The sequence below is a fragment of the Cinclus cinclus genome, chromosome 28, assembly GCF_963662255.1.
Source record: "Cinclus cinclus chromosome 28, bCinCin1.1, whole genome shotgun sequence".
Classification (NCBI taxonomy): domain Eukaryota; kingdom Metazoa; phylum Chordata; class Aves; order Passeriformes; family Cinclidae; genus Cinclus; species Cinclus cinclus.
The window spans coordinates 2,605,744-2,625,814 of NC_085073.1; the positions used below are offsets into that span (position 1 = coordinate 2,605,744).

Below are 20,071 nucleotides of genomic sequence, written 5' to 3' on the forward strand. Positions count from 1 at the left end.
CTTTGTTCCATCCCGAGTTATCTGAGCAGCTCCGGGACACAAAAGGTGGGTGGGGATTTAGACAACGATCCCTCCGCAAAGCGGAGCAAATCAATCCATTGTACTCAGAGCTCCTGGATGGGGATATTTTCAAGCAAGTAAAAATAAGGTAGCAATAAAACCCCCAAAGAAATGGCCAAATGCAGCTCTGGTAGCTGCAGGCAATAAAACAGGTGTGTTGTCGCCCGAGTTGATGAAGAAAAAAGAAATGCAGCCATCTACAAGTTTTTTAATGGAAAACCATGATTTTTTAAAAACACATTACAATGTATCCTTAGCAATTTTCTTTGGTTCTATAAACACCCTTCCCCCCTTAACTCACAAGGCATCCCTGCTTGCAAACACCACCACTCACACCATTATTCTGAGTTCTCTTTCCATAGAGGATAAAATCCACTGCTCAGGATGTGCCTGTGCCTTGGTTTTCAGGCTGAAATTATCAGAAACAGCTCAGCCAAGGATCTGATGCCCAAACCCATGGGAATGACGACCTATTTAGCTTTTTTGTGCATATTTGCTGCTTTAAGATGGACTCTGAAGGCTGACCCTCACGCCCAAGGGATGAAGCTGTGTTTCCATCAATCCCATCCAGAAGAGCAGTGGGGGTGTCCCATTTCCAAATTCCCATCCTTTCCTCCAGACTGTTCTTGTTGTGGGATTGCAGAAAGACCCAACCACATCCCCAAGCCTCGGGTTTCCAAGCCCCTGGCAAGAGATGGAAAGCGGAGGGCATGGGTTGGCTGTTATAGGGATGAGCACAACTTCTGTTGGGTTAATAACCAGGATTTACCCACTTCTTCATGAAGACACAGCAAAAAAGCTTTTTTAGCCTAAAAGATCATCACTGTCAACTATTCCCCACCCCTAGTCCCCACTGATCCATAAACCAACTGTTCCCCATCCCTATTCCACTATAAATCCATGAACCAACCATTCCCCATCCCTATTGCCCTATAAATCCACGATCTAACTGCTCCCCATCTCCATTCCCCTATAAATCAACCATTTCCCATCCATACTCCCTTATAAATCCATAAACCAACCCTTCCTCTCCCTATTTAACTATAAATCCATGAACCAACAATTCCCTATCCCTATTCCCCTATCAACCCATAAACCATCTGTTCCTTATCCATTTTCCACTATAAACCTATAAACTCAGTTACCTATCCCTATTCCCTTATAAATCCTTGACCTAACTATTCCCCATCTCTAGTCCCTTATAAATCCATAAACCAATTATTCCCCATCCTTATTCCATTCTAAATCCACAAACCAACTATTCCCCATCCCTATTCCCCTATAAATCCATAAACCACAGCCAGGCCAAAGGGGGACCAGCCCAAACACTCCCCACAAAGCCAGGTCACAACTCCAGCCTGACCTTTCAGGGACCCTCCCCACTACACGCGGGCCGTTTATTATTAGTTTTTAATTAAAAGTTTCCCTCAGCACCAAGATTGATACGAAGCTCTGAGGGCGGCGATGCCCCCGGGGGTCCCACAGGTGGTCCTGCTGCCGCCCCTCCGCTGCCTCCAGCGCCAGGGCTGCACCCGGTCTGTCCTTGTTTTTCCATCTCTTTCCATGACTCTTCACGTCTCTCCCTCCCTCTGCTCCCTCACACCCCGCTCCTCCCCTGGCCCCCCCCCGGTTACCTCAGCCGGGCGGGGCGCGGGCGCGGGACTCGAACCGGCGGCTCCGAGGGCAGTGAGAGGTTGCGGGGCGCCCGCCGACGATGCCCCGCCAGGCCCCGCCCACCCGCGGCGCGCGCAGCCAATCACGCGCCGCTACCCCCCGGCTTCCCGTGCAGCAACACCTGCCGATGTCCCGCCCCCCGCGCTACGCTCAGCCAATAGACAGCGAGAGGGTCTGATAGACACCTAGGTTGCTCAATAGGAGCCGTCTGCCCGTGGGAGGGCGTGGCACGCGGTGAGGGGCGTGGTCCCTCTGAGGGCGTGGCATAGAGTGCGTATATAAGGAGGCACCGGGGCCACGGTGCCATTTTGTGTAGCAGCGCCTGGGGAGAGGGGGGCGGAGGCGGCGGAGGGTTTCGGGGTTCGGACCAGAGCGGCCGGATGGTGAAATCCTCCCTGCAACGGATACTCAACAGCCACTGCTTCGCTAGAGAGAAAGAGGGGAATAAAAGCACCATCATGCCCGCTGTGCTGAGCCTCAGTACCGGACAGAGCAGGTGAGGCGCCGCGGCCTCCCTCAACCTCACACCGCTGGGCGCTCGCTGCCTCCTTCCTCTTCCTCACCTTCCTTGTCGCCTCCCTGGTGGCCGGAGAGGGGCGGGGGACGCTGCGTGGCCAGCGGGGGAGGGGCGGCCCTGCCCCCGCCGCGCGGGGAAAGGCGGTAGGGGAGGGTAGAAAAAACAACTAAAAGAGGGCGATTTTGAGGCTTCAGGGCTGTCCCGGGCCTGGGAGGGAGTCCTGAGGGCACCCCCGGGCTGGGAGAGACTCCGGGCAGGGCTGGGGCAGGATCCGTGCTGGGGGGGGGGGGGAGGGGGGGCGAGGCGAAAACAGCAATTAGGCGAAGATATCGAAGGATTGACGGCTGTTATCCCCTTATGTAACCTTAGATACTCCGCAAAACTAATCGAGGGCAAGAGTGTTACGGGAGCTGTTGGTTAAAAACACAACCCAAAGATTAAAGACCTCGCACAGGTGCTGGGAAGAAAAAAAATACCTGAATTAAGGTGGCTGATGTGGAGTGGTGGATGCTAAGGGCATCGATCTACCCTTTCCACCTCGTGTGTGGACTGTGGAAGGATTTTTTAAACTGTTTTTATATCTGACTGCGGGTTAAGGACGTCTTGTTTTTTCTCCCTAAGTGCACATAAACATCACTAAAATATATGCATATGTGGTTACAAACCTTCCTTCTGCAGCACCTTTTTTGGGTAGAAAGGTGAAGCTGTTAAAAATTGCCACAGCACACCTTTGAAAAAGGTTTTTAGAGGTTTATTTTTAAGGAAAATTAGAAATGTATAGTTAACAGTCGTTGTCAGATAAAAATAATGTTGATACTGAAGAAAAATGTAACTTAAAATAATGGATTGGAGACTCATTTAACGCATTTAGTTAATGCAGAATTTGTATTTTTAATAAAACTTTGCAGTTCTTGCTGTTGCTTCACATCAAAATACAAATATAATTTATTTTCCAGCACATAATATTTAATCTCTGGCCATTCCCAGCCTTTCTAATGCGGATTATTCATCACAAGTTTCAAGCTCATAAAAAACAAACCCAAACCAATCCAAACCCCGCGAGTCGGGTGTGAAGCGTGCAAAATGGTGGATTATTTTGTAGCTGTTTATTCGGATTTGCAAATGGCTGCAGTGGCTGCTGCTGGCACCCGGAGACAGGACGATTGTGAAAATTCCCCCAAGGGCCTCGATTGCTGCATCTGCTGAGATGACGCAACTCAGGAGTGGAGCCTGCGGGTGAAGGATGGTGCAGAGGGAGGGGCCAGCACTGCTCTGCCACGGGAGGAGTGAAACAGTCTTGGAAAGGATGGGGGGAAAACTTAAAAATACTCCTCACGCCTTCAGAAATTGTGTTTTCCTCCTCGAGCGCTGGGCGTTGTGGAATTGCTCCGAGGAGTTCCGTGGGAAGAGGTTTGGAGGTGTTTTTGGAGGTTTTGCAGAGGTTCAGGTGTGGCCTCAAGCTGAAAATGCTGGAGGTGGAGATGATTCCCTGGAATTGCCTGGCCTTGAGCTGGCCAAGTCTCTGGTGAATATCCCAGGGAAAAGTAAGCACTGCCTTGTTGGGCTGGGGCTTTGTGCTGCCCCAAAACAAGGAGGCCGTAAAACAGCACATTCCTGCAGAAAGGCTCTTCTTATGAGGTCACATCAGGCCTGCCCTGCCACAGGAACACACCTGGCTCACTCAGCCTGACTAGTTCTCATTTCCAAGTGAGTCTCCACTCAAAATACTGCAGTGGCAGCTCCCTGGGCACTGTCCCTGGTGTGGAGCTTCCTTTGTCCTCCCACTTGCAGTGGGAGGAGTCTTTTGGCCTAGGTTTGGTTTTTTTTTTTGTTTTTTTTTTAACACTGCTTAAATCCTGGAAGTCCCAGGGCTTTGTCCAAGCCTTCCTGCTTGTCTAACCATGGTCCCTTTGCAGTTCCAGGGTTCCCTTCAATTGCTGTAGTAACCTGGGTCCGGGGCCTCGGTGGTGCTCCTGATGTCCCTCACCCACCCCTGAAGATCCCAGGTGGGCGAGGGAATAGTCAGAGGGATCACAATCTTTCAGCTAATTTATTTTATTCGGTGAGTATGAGGAGCAAACAGCTCCTGGTGAGCTTGACAACGTTCCCTGCTTTAATCTCTCCTCCAGGAAATGAATGAAAAAAATAACTCTGCCCTTCTCCCTGCTGCAGGATAATCGGCTGAATGTCACAGAAGAACTAACACCTAACAACAGGACAAGAATTCTCAATGTCCAGTCAAGACTTACAGATGCCAAACACATTAGTTGGAGAGCAGTGCTGAACAACAACAACCTCTACATTGAAATTCCCAGTGGTGCTCTGCCTGAGGGGAGCAAGGACAGGTGGGTCAAGGAGAACTTGGCTGTGGGTTAACACTGGGGTGGGAGAACACTTTGCTCTTTGTGTTTTGAAAGCTTGAGTTTAATTTTGGTACTTGAGGCTCTCTGTGGACTTGGTTTCAGGGCAGCAGGCAGAACCAGCCCAAAGTTTGGGATTTCAGGCTGGTTTAGGCACTGAGAATTCTAGGCTGCTTTGAGTCTTGCACTGCAGCTCCTTCAGCTTTGTCACAAACACATTTTCTGTGCCACTGAGAAGTCCTGCCCTTGAGTTCTGCCTGGAGTTCAGGGATCTGATGGTGTGAAGCTCCAGCCTGTGCCTCCTCCTTAGGAATTGCTGTGTGGATTTGCTCTCAGGGCCTTGCTAACTCTCTGAAGGAGCTCTTGCTGCCAGAGCTCCGGGAGCATTTGGGGAGTGCTCAGGGTGGGATTATTGGGGTGTCTGTGCAGGGTCAGGGGTTGGACTGGATGATCCCTGAGGGTCCCTCCCATCCCAGGACATTGCCTGTTCCACAGTCACTGAACCCCTGGTGTTTGTCTTGCAGCTTTGCCGTTCTTCTCGAGTTTGCTGAAGAACAGCTCCGAGTTGAGCACGTGTTCATCTGTTTCCACAAGAACAGAGATGACAGAGGTGAGTTTTCCCTGTGTCTCCAGACACAGAAAATGCCTTTTGGTGGAAAGCTAAGGTTTTGTTTTTTTATCACTATCTCATGGGTGAAACCTGTCTCCTGCTTCATTTTCTAGCTGCACTGCTCCGTACTTTCAGCTTTTTGGGCTTTGAGATTGTGAGACCAGGGCATCCCCTTGTCCCCAAGAGACCAGATGCTTGCTTCATGGCCTACACGTTTGAGAGAGACTCAGCAGAAGAAGACTAGATTGCAATGTTTGCCTCTTTAGAGCTTTCTTGTTGTCTATAAAGATGATTCTGTAGAAATTTTGTCAACATCTTATTCCAGTCTATCTTAACTCTTGTACGAAACCTTGTGTGACCCAGCTGCTTTGGTGGTGAGATGTTGAAAATTTCAGACTCCACATCTTTCTCTGGATTTTGTGCGCATGTTGTGGTTGTGCAAAAATAAATGCTCCCTCCAAATTTAGCAGTATATTTCTTGAAGTTTAATATTGTGTTTGTGATACTGAAGTATTTGCTTTAATTCTAAATAAAAATTTATATTTTACTTTTTATTGCTGGTTTTAAGCTGTTTAAAGACTTGCACTCTTGAAGAGGTGGCTCTGGAACTGCCCCAACCATTAAAGTTGCAGGTGTGGAAAGGCTTTGCTTGTTCTTTGCTTGACTGGAACTCATGGATGTGCTCTTACAGGGCTTGAAATAATCCAGCAATCCTGGAAAAATCAACTTTTACTGAATAATTAACAGGTGTGGTAATTGGGACCAGTGCTTCCCTGCTCTGCCAGTGTTTTGCAGGATATTCAGGGCGTGCTTTGTTTGGGAAGTCTCAAGTGGAACATGATCAGCTCAGCACATGGCTGCTCTAAATACCAAATATGCAACTTAAATACCTGGAATTTTAGTGTTCCCTTAACGGAGCAGCCTTTCCAGTGTGCTGGGTGACTCCAGGAGTTCTGGCTGTGAGCTGGGAAGGTTTGTGCCACCTCCTGCATGCAGGTCAGGGGTGTCACCGAGGCTGGGCAGACTTCTTGGGGGAGCAGGTTGTGGTTGAAGGGTGAGGAAGGGGCTGTGCTGGGGCTTTGGACAGCCCTTGGTGCTCAGGATGGTGAGCAGAAGGGGAAAAGGGCTCCTTGTGATGCTGGAATTAAAAAATCCGTTGAACTGAAGTTAAGTCAGTCTCCAAAGGGGCTGAGCTTCAAAGTGTGGTATTCCCATGTTTTTAGTGTTTGCAGGCTTGTTTGGAACTGTTGAGATGATGAATCTTTCCTCTGTAAAATCTTGGAGCAGGGAATCCCTGGGTTGGGTTTATTTCACCAGGTGTGAGTAGAAGTTTCTGAGTGGGGCCCTGGGAGATCTGAGTGCTGTGAAATGTGTGAATGACAGTCTGAAGTTTCCCCGCAGTCCATCCCTGGGCTCAGCAGTGCTGGAATCTCATGGAATACACAGAAATATTCCCTGAAACTCCTCAGAGATGCAGCACAGAGTAACCTGGGGGTGTCATAGTGATGTGGTTCAAAGTGGGGACTCTTGCTGGGCTCTTTAATTGGCTCTTCCCAATCCTCTTGTGGCCCTACAATTGTGCTTGTCCTGGAGGGACTTTTAGAAGGCCAGCACCTCTGAGAAACTGCAGGAAGTTGAGCTGAGGGAGATTTGTGATGGAGCTCAGGGAAAGGTTCTCCTTTCCCCCGAGGGTGCTGGGCACTGCCCAGGCTCCCCAGGGAATGGTCCCGGCCCCAAGGCTGCCAGAGCTCCAGGAGCGTTTGGACACCGCTCTCAGGGATGCTCAGGGTGGGATTGTTGGGGTGTCTGGGCAGGGACAGGGGCTGCACTGATGATCCCTGAGGGTCCCTTCCCACTCAGGATATTCCAGGATTTCAGGGTGGTGGCAGGACCAGGGGAGGGTGTCCTTGTTTTGCTCAACAGGCTGCCATAGGGCTGAATTTCCTGTGCTGGTTATCTGGAAAAAATCCCCGTTTTCTTCTGCAATGTGCTACCTGTGCCATGTTCTGCTCAATGGGAGTATGGAATGTGTCTGTTCCTGCCTCCATGGGACATTTTGCTGACTTTGGATGCTCCTGGCAGAAGGGGAGGGGGTCACCCACGCTGGAAAACCAGAGCAGAGATGTGCCGTGGGTCCTTGGGGGTTCCGAGGTGGGCGTGCAGGAGCCGGGGGAGCGGATTTGGCTTTGTCTCCCTGGGATGAGGGGCTGTGCCCTGGCCTTTACTGCCCTCTCGTAGCTATGGCAAATAGTGCAGGAGAGACAGGGACAGCAGGGCTGCGCTGAGAGCCTGGAATGAGATCTGAAACTCATTTCTGTGCCGCGGTTGGTGCGGTCCAGGCTGGGCAGGGAGGCTGCACTGGGGGATTTGGGTGCTACTCCACGTGGCAGCACACCGAGCTGGGAGTGAGCTGCTCTCTGCATCCAGAGAGGGTCCCGGGTCCGATTTATTTTTGGTTTTTGGAGCTCAGGGACTCTAGGAGGAATCCTCCCCTCTCCAGCCATTCCCCAGGCTCTGGGGAGCCACTGCCACATCCATGGGCATAGCAGACACGGGGGGACTCTGTCCCACTGTGGGCACAGCCCTGCTGCTGTCAGGTGATGGAGTCACTGAATCACGGAATTGTTTAGGTTGGAAAAGTCATCCTAAGATCATCACCCATTACCCCATCGCTACCAAACCATGTCCCCAAGTGCCACATCCACACACTGAACACTTCCAGGGTTGGTGACTCTGCTGATGCCTGATCGCTCTTTCAGTGAAGGGATTTTTCCTGATACCCAGCCTAGATGGCTGTGAGTAGATTAATAATTGCTGAGGAATAAATTAAATTATCTGAGCAGGGCCTTTACCATGCTAGTCCCTCAACATGGATTTGGGGATTTGGTCCAGGTCCCACGTGCTGCCGAGTGTTTCACAGCAAGGAGCAGATGCCACAGCTCTGCCTTGGTGCCCATGAACTCAACTGAGCTGTTCACCAGAGCCCATGGAGGCTGTTCTGGGTAACCACCATGGGGCAGGGCAGTTTGGCTTTGTGTTTCCCTCTGGATCCATCCCTGGAGTGTGTAATGCTGGCAAAGAAGCATATAAAGGACCAATGTTTGAGAGGCTCAGCTCCAGGTTTTATTGAAGCTGTATTTTTCCCTTTAAAATGCCATTTTTATTTGTGACTGTGCCACAAATTGTCTGTGAGAAGCACAGGCTCAAGGACTTGTTTCTCCTTTGCTGAGAAGGGTGAGCTGTGCTGGGTGGCTTTAAATATTATTTAAAACAGCAAAATCCTGGCGGCTGCAAAAAGGTTCTGAGGGGGTTTTGTGCAAAGTCTGAACTGCATAAACTTTATTTGGGATTATCAGCCACTAAATTGGTTCTTGGGGCTTCCATCCAGCTACCTTTTGTCAGATGTTCTGATAAACCAGAGTTAGAGTACCAAGCTAAAATTGTTTGAGGGTATAAAACCACTGCTTGTGTTTGGGAGTTTGATCCCAACTTCATTATTCATGGGCTACTGGGGGAGTGGGTTTAGTTTTGCAGAGCTTTCCCAGTGAGGACCTGCTTGGATTTCTCAGGAACTGGTACCTTTCATAGAATCATGGAATGATTTTGGCTGAAAGGACCCCAAAAATAATTTAGTTTCAAGTCCCCTGCCATGGGCAGGGATAGGTTTGGCCAGGCCCTTGTGAGCTCCTGCCTTTGAGAAGGTTTAGGTAGTCTGAACTGGAGGCTGGTTTAGGGAGCATAGAGAACCTGGGTGACTTGGTAGAGGGTGTGTTCTGTGACCCCCTGGAAGTACTGGCAGCACAGCCACTCCTCCAGGCCGGGGCTGGCCCTGGCCCCAGCCGAGTTCTCCGCAAACCTCAAGAGCAGCAGAGCCCTCTTGACCTGCAGCCAGCTCCGGAGCAGCGCGAGGCTCTTCCTGCTCCTGGCAAAGAGCTCCTGGCGTGGCCCCCAGAGCAGCACCTGCAGGATGCCCCTGGCCTGCTCGATGGACACCCTCTGGTGAGGATCCCTGTGCAGGAGCAGTGTGGCCAAGCGCTTCAGGCCAGCCGAGTAGATGGACAGTGAGGGGATTTCAGGAAGCCTTTTGCTTGTGAAACTCAAAATGTTCTCCAGGGAGATGTCCACGTGCAAGAGCTGATAGATCAGCCTGCCCACATTGAGCTCAGCTGCTGCTGGAGGGGAGGGTGCAGTGAGACCCTGGCTCCAGTCCTGCTCCTGGCTGCTGGAACAAGGTCTTTGCTTCTCTTGCAGCTTGAAGAAGTTGCTGATGAGCAGCCGTGGAAGGGCCAGTCCTGGCGGCTCCTTCTGGCCCTGCTGGCTCCTGGGGGGACACGGGCACTGCACCAGCAGCAGGTTCTCGGGGCAGAGGTCCCCCTGGGCCACATTCTGCCCCCGGAGGTGCTCCAGCCCCATGCAGAGCTGCAGGAGCAGGAGGCAGCTCAGGCGTTCATAGTGCCCGGGGCTGGTCCTGTGCAAAGCGCGGGAGCCCTTCACAAAGTCTGCAAGGGTCTGCTGGGGAATCTCGGCACAAAGGAGCACCTGCAGGACAGGCTGGGGGGCAGGACTGGCTGGTTCCTCTCTGGAAAGGCCCTGACTCTGTTTTCCAGGGATCCCTGGGAGCACCAGTTCCTGCGGGAGGTGGTCAGTGAAGTGGCCGAGCAGGCGCTGGATGCTGCAATGTGTCCCCACGGAGCTCTGCACCCCCAGGCTGGAGCAGCATGGCTTGGGGACCTGCAGGGACACATAGGACAGGGCCAGCTGTGCAAGGACAGAGCCTTGTCCTGGGCTGGGCCATCCTGCCAGCTCAGGGCCACCAGCTCTGACCCACACGTGGTGCTGGGGTCCACCTGCACCCTCTGAACCCAGGAATGGAGTCAGGATGGCTTTGAGGAAGAGCTGGGACAGCTCTTGAGGGGTGGTGCAGCCCCCAATTGAGCTGGGCTCTCATCCTGCTCTCCTGCTCCAGCCTCCCCTCTGCTGAGTTACCAGGACATGTCCCCCAGCAGGGAGATGACATGTCCCTTGGTCCCATGGGAGCTGTCACCCTCATCACCCTCCCCCACCAGCAGCACTGTTTCATTCAGCAAATGCAGAAGTGGGTGCAGAAAGGGGAAGTGGCCCCAGTGTCGTGTCCCATGGAAAAGCCAGTGCTCCTGGATCTCCGGGCTCCCTCTGCACCACCCAGGGCTTCTACCCCAACTCCCCCCTTACCTTGGCTGCAAACTGCATCTGGCTGTGCTCGAAGGTGAAGCCCACCCTGAAGTACCAGGCGTCCCCGCTCTGGCAGCAGGGCTGGGTGTCCAGGACACTGAGCGCTGCCCAGCGCTTCCCTGCCAGCTCTGCCTGCAGCAGCTGCTGCCTCTCCTCGGCCCCCACCAGCTCCTCCTGCATGTGAGCCGACAGCCGAGCCAGGGAGGCCTCCTGGCACCCCAAAACCACTCCACAGACCCCAGCCAGGCTCTCCAGGAGCTGCCCCAGCTCCCCATCCGCTGTCCCAAATGACAGATCCTTCAGGCTGGCTGATGGGGCTTCCTGGGGGCTGCTTCGGGCCAGCGGCTCCCCCAGGCTTTGGGACTTGGTCAAGGGCTTCTTGGGTGCCCAGGAGGGTCTGTCCCGCGGGGGAGCCCCCTCCCCGTGCTGCAGCTGGGCTGGGGGGATGCTGTAGAAGATGCTGCCAGCCCGTGGCTCAGGGTCGCCATGGCAGCGGAGGAATGATCCCGGCTCCGGGAGGGACTCGGCTCGCTGGAGCTGCTTTTTGGGCAGTGGGGGCGGCTGGGGGTCCGGGTTGGGCTGAGGGAGGGGTCTCCCAGCGCCTTCCCCTCGGCTGGCCTTGGGGGGGACAAGGTGGGCCCGCAGCTCTCCTGGGGAGGGAGGGACAGACATGACAGGGCAGACAGGGCAGAGGAGAAGAGAATGGGATGGGATGGGATGGGATGGGATGGGATGGGATGGGATGGGATGGGATGGGATGGGAGTACAGCACGTTGTTCTTTGCCCCCCCCCCCCCCCCCCCCCCATAGTTCCAACCCCAAAGCCGCACCCAACACCAGCCAGAGCGGTGACACTGGGGGAGGACAGGGACAGCGGCGGGGCTGGTGCCAGTGTCCGAGGTGACACCTCGGCAGGCAGGGGCACAGCGGGGTCAGGCCGTCACTCACCCACGTTGCTGTAGATGAGGGCTGAGTTGCGGGGCCGAGGGGGGCAGCCCCCCGGCGTGTCCGGCATGGCAGTGGCCAGTCCGGGGGCAGCCCGGTCCAGGCTGGCACTGCGGAGCGCGGAGCTGGCCCTGCCAGGGCCGGGAGGCAGCGTCACCCCGCGGGTCCCGCTCCCTGCGGTGCCGGCTCAGGGAAAGAACGCGGAGGAAAGGGGAAGCAGCGGCCTGGGGAGCCTTGGCGGGGTGGTTTTGGGGAGAAACACGGGGATTTAGGTGGCCCAGTGACTCCAGCTGGCGCACTGGGAAATCCTGGGGGTGGGAGCTGCCCCTGGGGCTCCACACGCGCTGGTTCCCACCTGTGCATGGGACACACCCACTGCGCACAGGGGCTGATGTGTGGCCTGGGCTCCCTGCCGGGTGACCCCAGGGGGACACGACGCCGGTAGAGGTGTGGGACAAGAGCAGGAAAAGCCTTTGACACCCCCAGCCAGGTCTGGGGAACAGGACAGGGGTCTGGACATGGGGAGGGAGCCCGAAGGCGGAGGGCACTGGGATGGATCCGCTGGGTTTCACTTCCCTGCCCGGGTACTTTGCTGCCACCAGCGATACCGAAACCAGGGCGGCTTTGTCTAAAGCTCGCCGTTCTGCTGGGGGCAGCACTGGCTGAACAGCTCCAGGCTGTGCCCCGACTCGGACCCCTGAGCCCCCTGTGCCCCCGGGACCCTGGGTCATTACCCAGCACAAAGCGCTGGGCTGGGGCAGCCGTGCTGAGCAGCTCCTTCCCCCTTTGCCGAGCCCCTCGTTACCTGTGAGCTGTCCCTGGCAGCGGGGGGGTCCCGCGGGGCTCCAGCTCCACACCCCGGACCCGCAGCAGCTCCCTCTGCCCATCCCAGCCCGTCCTGGCGCTGCCCATGGCCGGCTCGGGACTCCTTGCGCAAGGCGCCGGGGCAGGATGTGCTTTCAAAACCTGCTCCCTGCTCGGCTGGAGGAAGCCGGGGCTTGGTCTCGCTGGTCACCGTGTCACCGTCGGTGTCACCTGTGGATCTGTGTCCCCCGAGCTGCTCGTGGAGCTTCACGCTGCTCCTCCTTCCTGGATGACTCTAGGGATGGCTTTAAGGGTGGCAGCTGCCCTGAGCAGGGCATTGCCCCCACAGACCCCTCACACATCACAGAAATAATTCCCCTTCCTCCAGGTTGTTACTCTGGGTGGGTTGGCAAGGAGGAATATTTTAATTTTCTTCCATGAACCGAAGTTGTGGGTTCAATTCCAGTAAGAATTGGACTTGATGATGCCTGTGGTTCTCTTCCAACTCAGAACATTCTTTGATCTATGATCTGTCTTTTTGCTGGGATTTCCTGCAGCCATTGCATGAGAGGAGCCCAGCCCTTGGAAAACACTTTTCTCCCAGAGCTTTACAGGTGCTCAAAGAGCACCAAGTGACCCAAGTCAGCTGCTGGAAAAAATCCTCCCATTGGTGTCTGTCCCCTCTAGGATGAAGTCACTTTTTAAACAGTCTAAACCCAAAATATTTCAATATTTCCTCCCTTCTATTCACTCTTTGAGTCATCAGTGGTGCCACTGTGAGTGCTGTGAGAAGGCACAGAAATCCTGCAGGGATTTCTCCTGGGAGCAGCGAGGCTGAGATGAGCAGGCTTTGGGAGATGTGGATTTCCATGAGGAAAGTGGAAAATGTCATTGCTTGAGCCCAGCCATGCAACCAGGAGAGCAGAACCCTGGATCCAGGCACCAGTGTAGAGTTTGGGGGGCTGGGATGGGACTTGGTGGGTGCTGTGAGTCTGCAGCCACCCCTGTGAGGAGCCCACAGTTCCCTTCCCATGTATTTATTTCCGTATTTCCCAGCCCACTCCAGGCCAGCTGGGGGTTGTGGCTGTTGGCTGAGGCCATTTCTGGGTGTTGAGGCTGTGTGTGAGAGCTGATAAAAACCCGTGTGGGGCTGAGTCACGCTTGGATCCAGCTCAGGGAGGAGGTGCAGGGCTCTGGGAGAGGACAACCTGCACCATCCACCCCATGCTGCACCAGCAACCCAGACTGGTTTGGGGTGGAAGGGACCTCAAAGCCCACCCAGTGCCACCCCTGCCATGGCAGGGACACCTTCCACTGTCCCAGGCTGCTCCCAGCCCCAATGTCCAACCTGGCCTTGGGCACTGCCAGGGATCCAGGGGCAGCCACAGCTGCTCTGGGCACCCTGTGCCAGGGCCTGCCCACCCTTACAGACAAGCATCACTGTTTTTCCCTAATGAATAAAATTACTGTTAAGAAGTACCAGAAAATGTACCAGGAATAAAATGACAGAATTCCTGCCATGCCTCTGACCCTGCCAAGCTGGGAAGAAGTGGCCAGGGAAAGAGGGGCAGCCAGGAACTGCCTTATAGCTGTGAAATTCCTCATTTGTCTTATTACAACCAGGGAGAAAATGACAAGTTTAAAAGCCACCCAGGCCCTTAACAAGGACGGTTGTTTCCTTTTGCCAACATCTGCAGAATTGTGCAAAATGCTGATTTTTACTTCTCCAGGCCATGGGGCATCCCTGAATCCTTTGGTGGGTTCTGCTGCCTGTCCCAGGTGGATAAATCAGCTGCAGGACACAGCCCTGATGGCACTGATGGCATTTGCAGACTCTGGTCCAGGAGCTGCTGAGCCCCTTCCCCCCGGATTTGGGGTCTGATGCAGGGAAGTTTTCTTAGTGCCAGCTTTTTTTGGTTTGTAAGGAAATTGGTTTCTGTTCCCAATGGGAGATAGGATCTTTAAACGCAGCTGCTGGAAAATGGCAGTTTTCTAATTGTCTTTACTTTTTGCTGTTTTTTTTCCATGACATTACTGGCAGCCTGTGGGTGCTGTGGGGATGCTCCATGCCTGGTTCAGAGCAGGTTGGGGGATCCCTGGGGCACTGAACCCACCTGGGTGCTCTTTCATCATCTCCATTCTGTAGCTGACCCCCAAAAAGGAGCAGGGGGTTCAGTGCTGGCTCCCACAACCAGGTACAGGCAGGAGCTGTAACCTCGACCCTTCACCTCCCTGTGCCATGAAACGCATTTTGAAGCAGGAAATGAGAGAAAAACCCCAATTTCCTCTTTCCTCCCACAGCAGCTCTCGCGCAGCCCGCGGGGGCTGCAGCCTCCCGGTTATTTGGCAACCAGGGCCACCCTCCCTCGTGTCGTGGGGTGGGAGCTGGGAGCCTCCCTGGACCCCAGGGAGTGTTTGCGGGCTGGAATTTCGGGCTGGAGTGGCCCGGGGCCCGTTTCTCCAGCAGATGGAGGCATTGCTTTGCTTCCAGCAATGCTGCTCCCAGTGCCAGCCCAGTCCGTGCTGGGAGAGCCGCAGCCGGGGACAGGAAAGGGACGCGGGGCTTTGGGGAGGACACAAGGACAGGTGGTCCCCGACCAGCGGGACAAGGGGACACTGGGCAGGCTCAGCCCATGGTGGGGACAGCGATGGCAGCTCTGCCAAGGACAGGGGTGGCTCTGGGGGACCGGGCTGTGCCCGGGGGCTGGGGGCATGGGAAGGGCACTGGGAGGGTCACTCTGTGGAGGAGGAACCGCCTCCCCCTCCCCAGTGGCTCCTGCCCACGGCAGAACCCTCCCCCGCCCCCCCCGTGCCTCAGCTTCCCCAGGTAAAGGCTCCCAGTGCCCAGTTTTCCAGACCCATCCAAGGGATTTGGCTTCATGTGTGCCTGTGCACATCCGTGTGCTCTTGCGTGGATGACTCCTTTTAACACCCCCATCCCCATAAACCCAAATTTCCCTGCAAGCAGGACTTGAGGTGCTGACTTTACACCCTCCACTTTTGGCACATCCTTATAAACACTGCATTAATAATTAATAATCGATTAATAGCAGCAGCAGTTCCTTAGCACACATGCATTAATCATTTATTAGTTATTAATATGGACTTTGGTACCCTCTGGGAGGTGGTTTCACATTGTTTATGTGTGCTTTATGTGTTTATGTTTATAGAACTGATGGTGGTGACAGACTCAGGGGCTGCAAATCCCAGCAGAGCCCCGGGAAAGGGGAATGGTCTGCTGGAATTCCGGGGGCTTCCCAGGTTGCAACAGGTCTGGAGAGCTCAAAGGTGTGAATTGTGGTGTTCCTGCCCTTTCCAGGTCCTGATTAGGCTTTGCCCACTGATTTTTCCTTTTCTTATTGAGGCACATGAGGAAGAAAAGGGGGAGAAAAACCCAAATGAGCCACGAAAGTCTCTTTTTGTTCCCCTTTTTTGTTTTGCTCACAAATACATCTCACATGCTCCTTACATAGAAAACTGTGCCAGGTCTGCACTGCCCTTTGCTCCCACTGTGAATGTCCATGCCCAACCCCCTCCCCACCCTCCCAGCCCCCCTCCAACCCCCCTCCCAAGGTTAAAAAAACCCCAGACACCAAACAGGACCCTGGTAGGACACTGCATGCATGGCTCGAGGGTGAGGGGCACCGGGCATGTGGGGCCAGGGGACAGCCAGACCCATGGCAGGGATGGATGGAGGGATGGATGATGGAGAGGGATGGGGATGGATGGATGATGGATGGATGGACGGATGGGGGGCACCCTGTGAGAGCAGAACAGGGTTGGGGGGCACGTTCTGAGCAGCCATTTATGCCCCACAAAGCTCCCAACCACTCGGATGCTCCGGTGCCACTCCAGGATGCCTATCAGGGGATGGGCAGCTGCCCACTCCAGCTCCCAGCCTCACCACCATGGCTGGAGAAGGGACATCCAGGTGGGGAACAACCCTGCAGGAACGGGGACAGAGGTGGGACCTGCAACAACCCCAGGGTGCACATAGGAGGAGACAGAGGAGAAGGAAGCAATGAACTCCTAGGATCCTTCAGGTCACATCCAGGCTCTTCATTCCAGCTTCATTCCTTCTCTCACGCCCCGAAGCAGAGCCAGGGCTGGGATGGGGAGGTAGAAACCACCCCTGTGGCAGCAGGGAGGAGCCCCAGGGCCATTGACCCGAGGTCCTCAGTGCCGGAGGGTGCAGAATCTGGGATGGAGGTGTCAGCCAGGACCTTCTCCTGGACTGCTTGTTCCCAACTTTTCTCTTCTCTCCTGGGCCCTAGGGCCACCCTGCACAGGATGACCCAGGTCCTGCTCTCCTGCAGATTTCAACTTTGCAACTCAAAGAAAATGAAGCCAAAAGTGCCTTTTGAACCCGCAGGAATCCCAATCCCCCTCGGGTGGATGCAGATGGAGGAAGTGGGGCGGGGAAGGGGAGGCTTGCATTGCCCTGGGGTTGCTCTTCCTGATATTAATGATCTTGGCCTCATTCTGCTTTTTTCCCCCCTTTTATTTCTTTCTGACACCTCCTCAGAGCCTGGCCCTGGAGGCTTATTATTGCTTGTGCAGAAGTGTCCCCGGGCACCCACACTGGCAGATGCTGGATCTTAAATCCACGGATGAGAAGCTCTCAAGGCACATCCGTGCCCGGGCTGGGGGAGTCTGTCTTTGTCTTTTTCTGTCTTTATCCCCCCAGTTCGGCACAACCTCCCCAGTCCCACATTGCCCCGGAAGACATTTCTCTTGGAAATTCATTAAAAAAAAAAAATCGGACCAAGACCCCTACCAACACCAAGAAAAGAACCACAAACTACCAGGAAAGTTTTCTGAAGAGTCCCTTACAAAAAAGGGGAAAGGGTGGGGGGAAAACAGGAAGCATTTTTCTCCCAGGCCCAAACACTGCTGATCTTTTGGCTCAAGAAATGCATAGTTGGTAGCAAAAACCTCACTACATCAGGAGCCCCTGGGATGGCCCCTGAGCCCTGAGGCTTCTCCACAGGGTTGGGACATCGGGGTCATCCCTCCCCGACCCTGAGGTCCCCACTGTTCCGACCCTGCTGGCCTGTGGCACCTCTGATTCCAGCCATGTCCCAGCACAGCGAGGCACTCTGCCAGCTCCGGGACACGGCCGGTGCTCCCACAGCCCTCCCGGCCCCTTCCCACCACGGCCATGCCCAGGGCCAGGCAGCAGACAACGGTTCTCCTCTGGAAGAGGCTCAGATCATCTTCATGTTGAATTTCCTGGCCCCTCCTTGGCCGGTGGTGGTGGTGGGACCATCCACCTTGCGGAAGGAATATTCCACGGAGAAGTTGTTCTTGTGCTGCCCCCGCCCGCGGCTCCAGACGAAGAGCAGGAGGAAGCAGAAGAGCACCACACCCAAGAAGGTGATGCAGCCCATGGCCGTGGAGACCAGGATGGTCTTGAGGTCCAAGGTGAACTTCAAGAAGACCTGGGTGTCGTTGTGGAAGGTGTCGTTGAAGTCGCTGAGGTACAAGGTCCGGTTGGCGTGGTGGGCGCCGTCGGCCGGGCGCCCCTTGACCGTCAGCGTGGCGAAGTAGGTGTCGTTGCCGCCGGCGTTGCTGGCGATGCAGATGTAGGTGCCGCTGTCCTGCACCTGGGCAAAGCGGATCTCCAGGGTGCCCCCAGGCAGCACCGTGGCCCTCCCCGTGCTGCGGGTGGTGATCATGCGGTGCTGGGGGGACACCCAGGCGATGGAGGGGTCGGGCTCCCCATCGGCCCGGCACAGGAAGGACACGGACTGCCCCTCCCGCGCCGTCACGTGCTGCAGCTTCCGATCCCGGATCTTGGGCTTCTGGCAGGTGAAGTACTCGAAGAGCACCGAGTCTGGGAAGTCGCGCAGGGCGTTGCCCTGGATTTCGGGCGGCGAGGAGCACATGGGCTGCTGCCCGTCGAAGTTGAGCGTCTTCCGCCGCTGCAGGATCCAGAGGAGCCGGCAGTCGCAGGCCAGGGGGTTCCTGTCCACCCGCAGCGTCTCCAGCGTGTTGACTGAGTGGAAGGTGCTCTCCTCCAGAGTGGACAAGAAGTTGCTGGAGAGGTTGAGCAGCCGGATCTGTCTCAGGCCAGAGAAAGCCTGTGGCTCCACGGACACCAGGAGAGCGCCCACGATGTGGAGCTCCTGGAGCCGGATGAGGTCTTTAAAGGAACCCCTCAGCACAGTGCTAATGGGGTTGTAGGACAGGTTGAGGTACCGCAGGTACACCAAGTTCCTCAAGGCAGCGGCGGGCACGGCTGTGATGTTGGTGTAGGTGATGGACAGCGAGGTGAGGTTCAGGCCCTGGAAGCTGGTGGGGGACACCTCCTCCAGCAGTGGCCAGTTGTCGATCTCCAGCTGCAGGAGATTGTAGAGCTTCTTGAAGTTCTGGTCCTCCAGCGCAGAGATGCTGAGGTGCCGGAGCCGCAGCACCTCCAGGTTCTGCAGGTAGGACAGCGACTCGGCCGAGATGGAGGTCAGGTTGCACTTCTCAATGGTCAGCTGCTCCAGGCCCAGCAGCCCCGAGAAGGCACGCTGGGAGATGTACACCAGGTCGTTGTCACCCACCTCCAGGCTCTTCAGGTTGTGCAGATCCTGGAACATGTAGTCCAGCAGGATGACGAGCTTGTTTTCGCTGATGTCCAGCAGGGTCAGGTTGGTCAGCTTGGTGAAGACCCCCGGGGGAATGAGCTTGAGCTGGTTCCCCCGCAGCCGCAGGGTCTGCAGGTTGAACAGGTTGCTGAAAGCACCGGGCTCCACATTGGAGATGATGTTCTCGCTGAAATCCAGCTCCTCCAGCAGCGGGTACGGGGACAGGTCCCCGGGGTTGAGGCAGCGGATGCGGTTCTTGTTGAGCTCCAGGACCCTGGTCTCGGTGGGGATGCCCTCGGGGATGGCGGTGAGGCGCTTGCGGTGGCACAGCACCGAGCGCAGCTGCGGGGCGCACTCGCAGCGCGCGGGGCAGGCACCCGTCTGCGGGGACAGCAGGACCACGTGCAGGGCCAGCACCGGGAGCCACCATGTCATTGTGTGGGGCATGGTCTAGGGGATCACTGCCCTTCTGCCATGTGCCTGCGACGGAGAGAGAGCCAAGTCAGCGGGGACAAAGTCCAACCCGGCTCCACAGATCACCTGTCTGGGAGCTGAGACAGGACGCTGCTCCCCAAACTGTGGCCCGTGGCCCCAGTCCCTCCAGGAAACCCTCTGGGTCCCTTTCATCTACTTTGCAACCTGAGGATCCTGCCCTGTGCAAAGCTGGGATAAACGAGCCTCACTCTCCATCAGAACAGGGAAACTGAGGCAGGGGGAGAGGTTTGCGAAGGGAGCCAGGTCTGCAGACTCACACCTGAGCCTCTGCTCCTGCTGGCTCAGCCCTCCCTGTGCCCCTGCTGGTGCAGGCACGGGAGGAGGGGATCGTGAGCACCCTGGGATGATGCGGGGCACAGACAAGAGCAGGGCAGGAGCAAAGAGATGCTGGCAGAGACATTGCCAACTCGTGACAGAACTGGGATGCCCCCTTCCCTCTGGTGACACAGCTGGGATGCCCCATGCCCTCTGCTCCACGTGTGAGGTCTCATCCAGTGACACAAATTCTCCCCAGGCCTCCAGCTTGGAGGGGCCCCGTAGGATGGGGGACCCTCAGTGCCGCACGTAGGGCCCCGTCTCCATCCCCGTTCTCCAGTTCTCCATCCCCATCATCCCTGTCCTGCCCTCTCGGAGTGCAGATTAAGGCGGCCCCAGGCACAATTTTTGCCGAGGACGGATTAACACCGAGCCGGCGGCGCCGTGCCCCGGGCTGCCCTCCTTTCCAGGGATTAGCACTTCGTCACCGCTTTCCCTTTTCTTTGCTTCCCCCTTCCCGCTCCCTGTCCCCATCCGTGCCCCAAATCTGCCAGGCTGCCTGGAAA

The 20,071-nt window shown here is 55.7% G+C and overlaps 3 protein-coding genes across 3 annotated transcripts; 1 reads left to right on the forward strand and 2 right to left on the reverse strand.

Annotated features, from left to right (window-relative positions):
- The first annotated feature begins 2,054 nt into the window (after positions 1 to 2,054).
- On the forward strand, positions 2,055 to 5,775 carry OAZ1 (ornithine decarboxylase antizyme 1). Its single transcript, XM_062510036.1, is given in 6 exon segments — positions 2,055 to 2,230; positions 4,168 to 4,225; positions 4,227 to 4,313; positions 4,424 to 4,596; positions 5,136 to 5,221; positions 5,335 to 5,775. Coding segments are annotated over 6 exon segments (651 nt in total). The 5' UTR covers positions 2,055 to 2,114; the 3' UTR covers positions 5,466 to 5,775.
- A 2,825-nt stretch (positions 5,776 to 8,600) lies between these two features.
- PEAK3 (PEAK family member 3) lies at positions 8,601 to 11,104 on the reverse strand. The gene is made up of 2 exons (XM_062510430.1): positions 10,433 to 11,104; positions 8,601 to 9,952 (listed from the first exon to the last, which is right to left on the reverse strand). The coding sequence occupies exons 1-2, from the start codon at positions 11,102 to 11,104 to the stop codon at positions 8,951 to 8,953; spliced, it is 1,674 nt and encodes a 557-aa protein (XP_062366414.1). The 3' UTR covers positions 8,601 to 8,950.
- A 6,283-nt stretch (positions 11,105 to 17,387) lies between these two features.
- On the reverse strand, positions 17,388 to 19,202 carry LINGO3 (leucine rich repeat and Ig domain containing 3). Its single transcript, XM_062510134.1, has one exon. It carries the CDS (start codon positions 19,200 to 19,202, stop codon positions 17,388 to 17,390), a length of 1,815 nt encoding a protein of 604 aa, XP_062366118.1.
- Between the last annotated feature and the right edge of the window lie 869 nt (positions 19,203 to 20,071).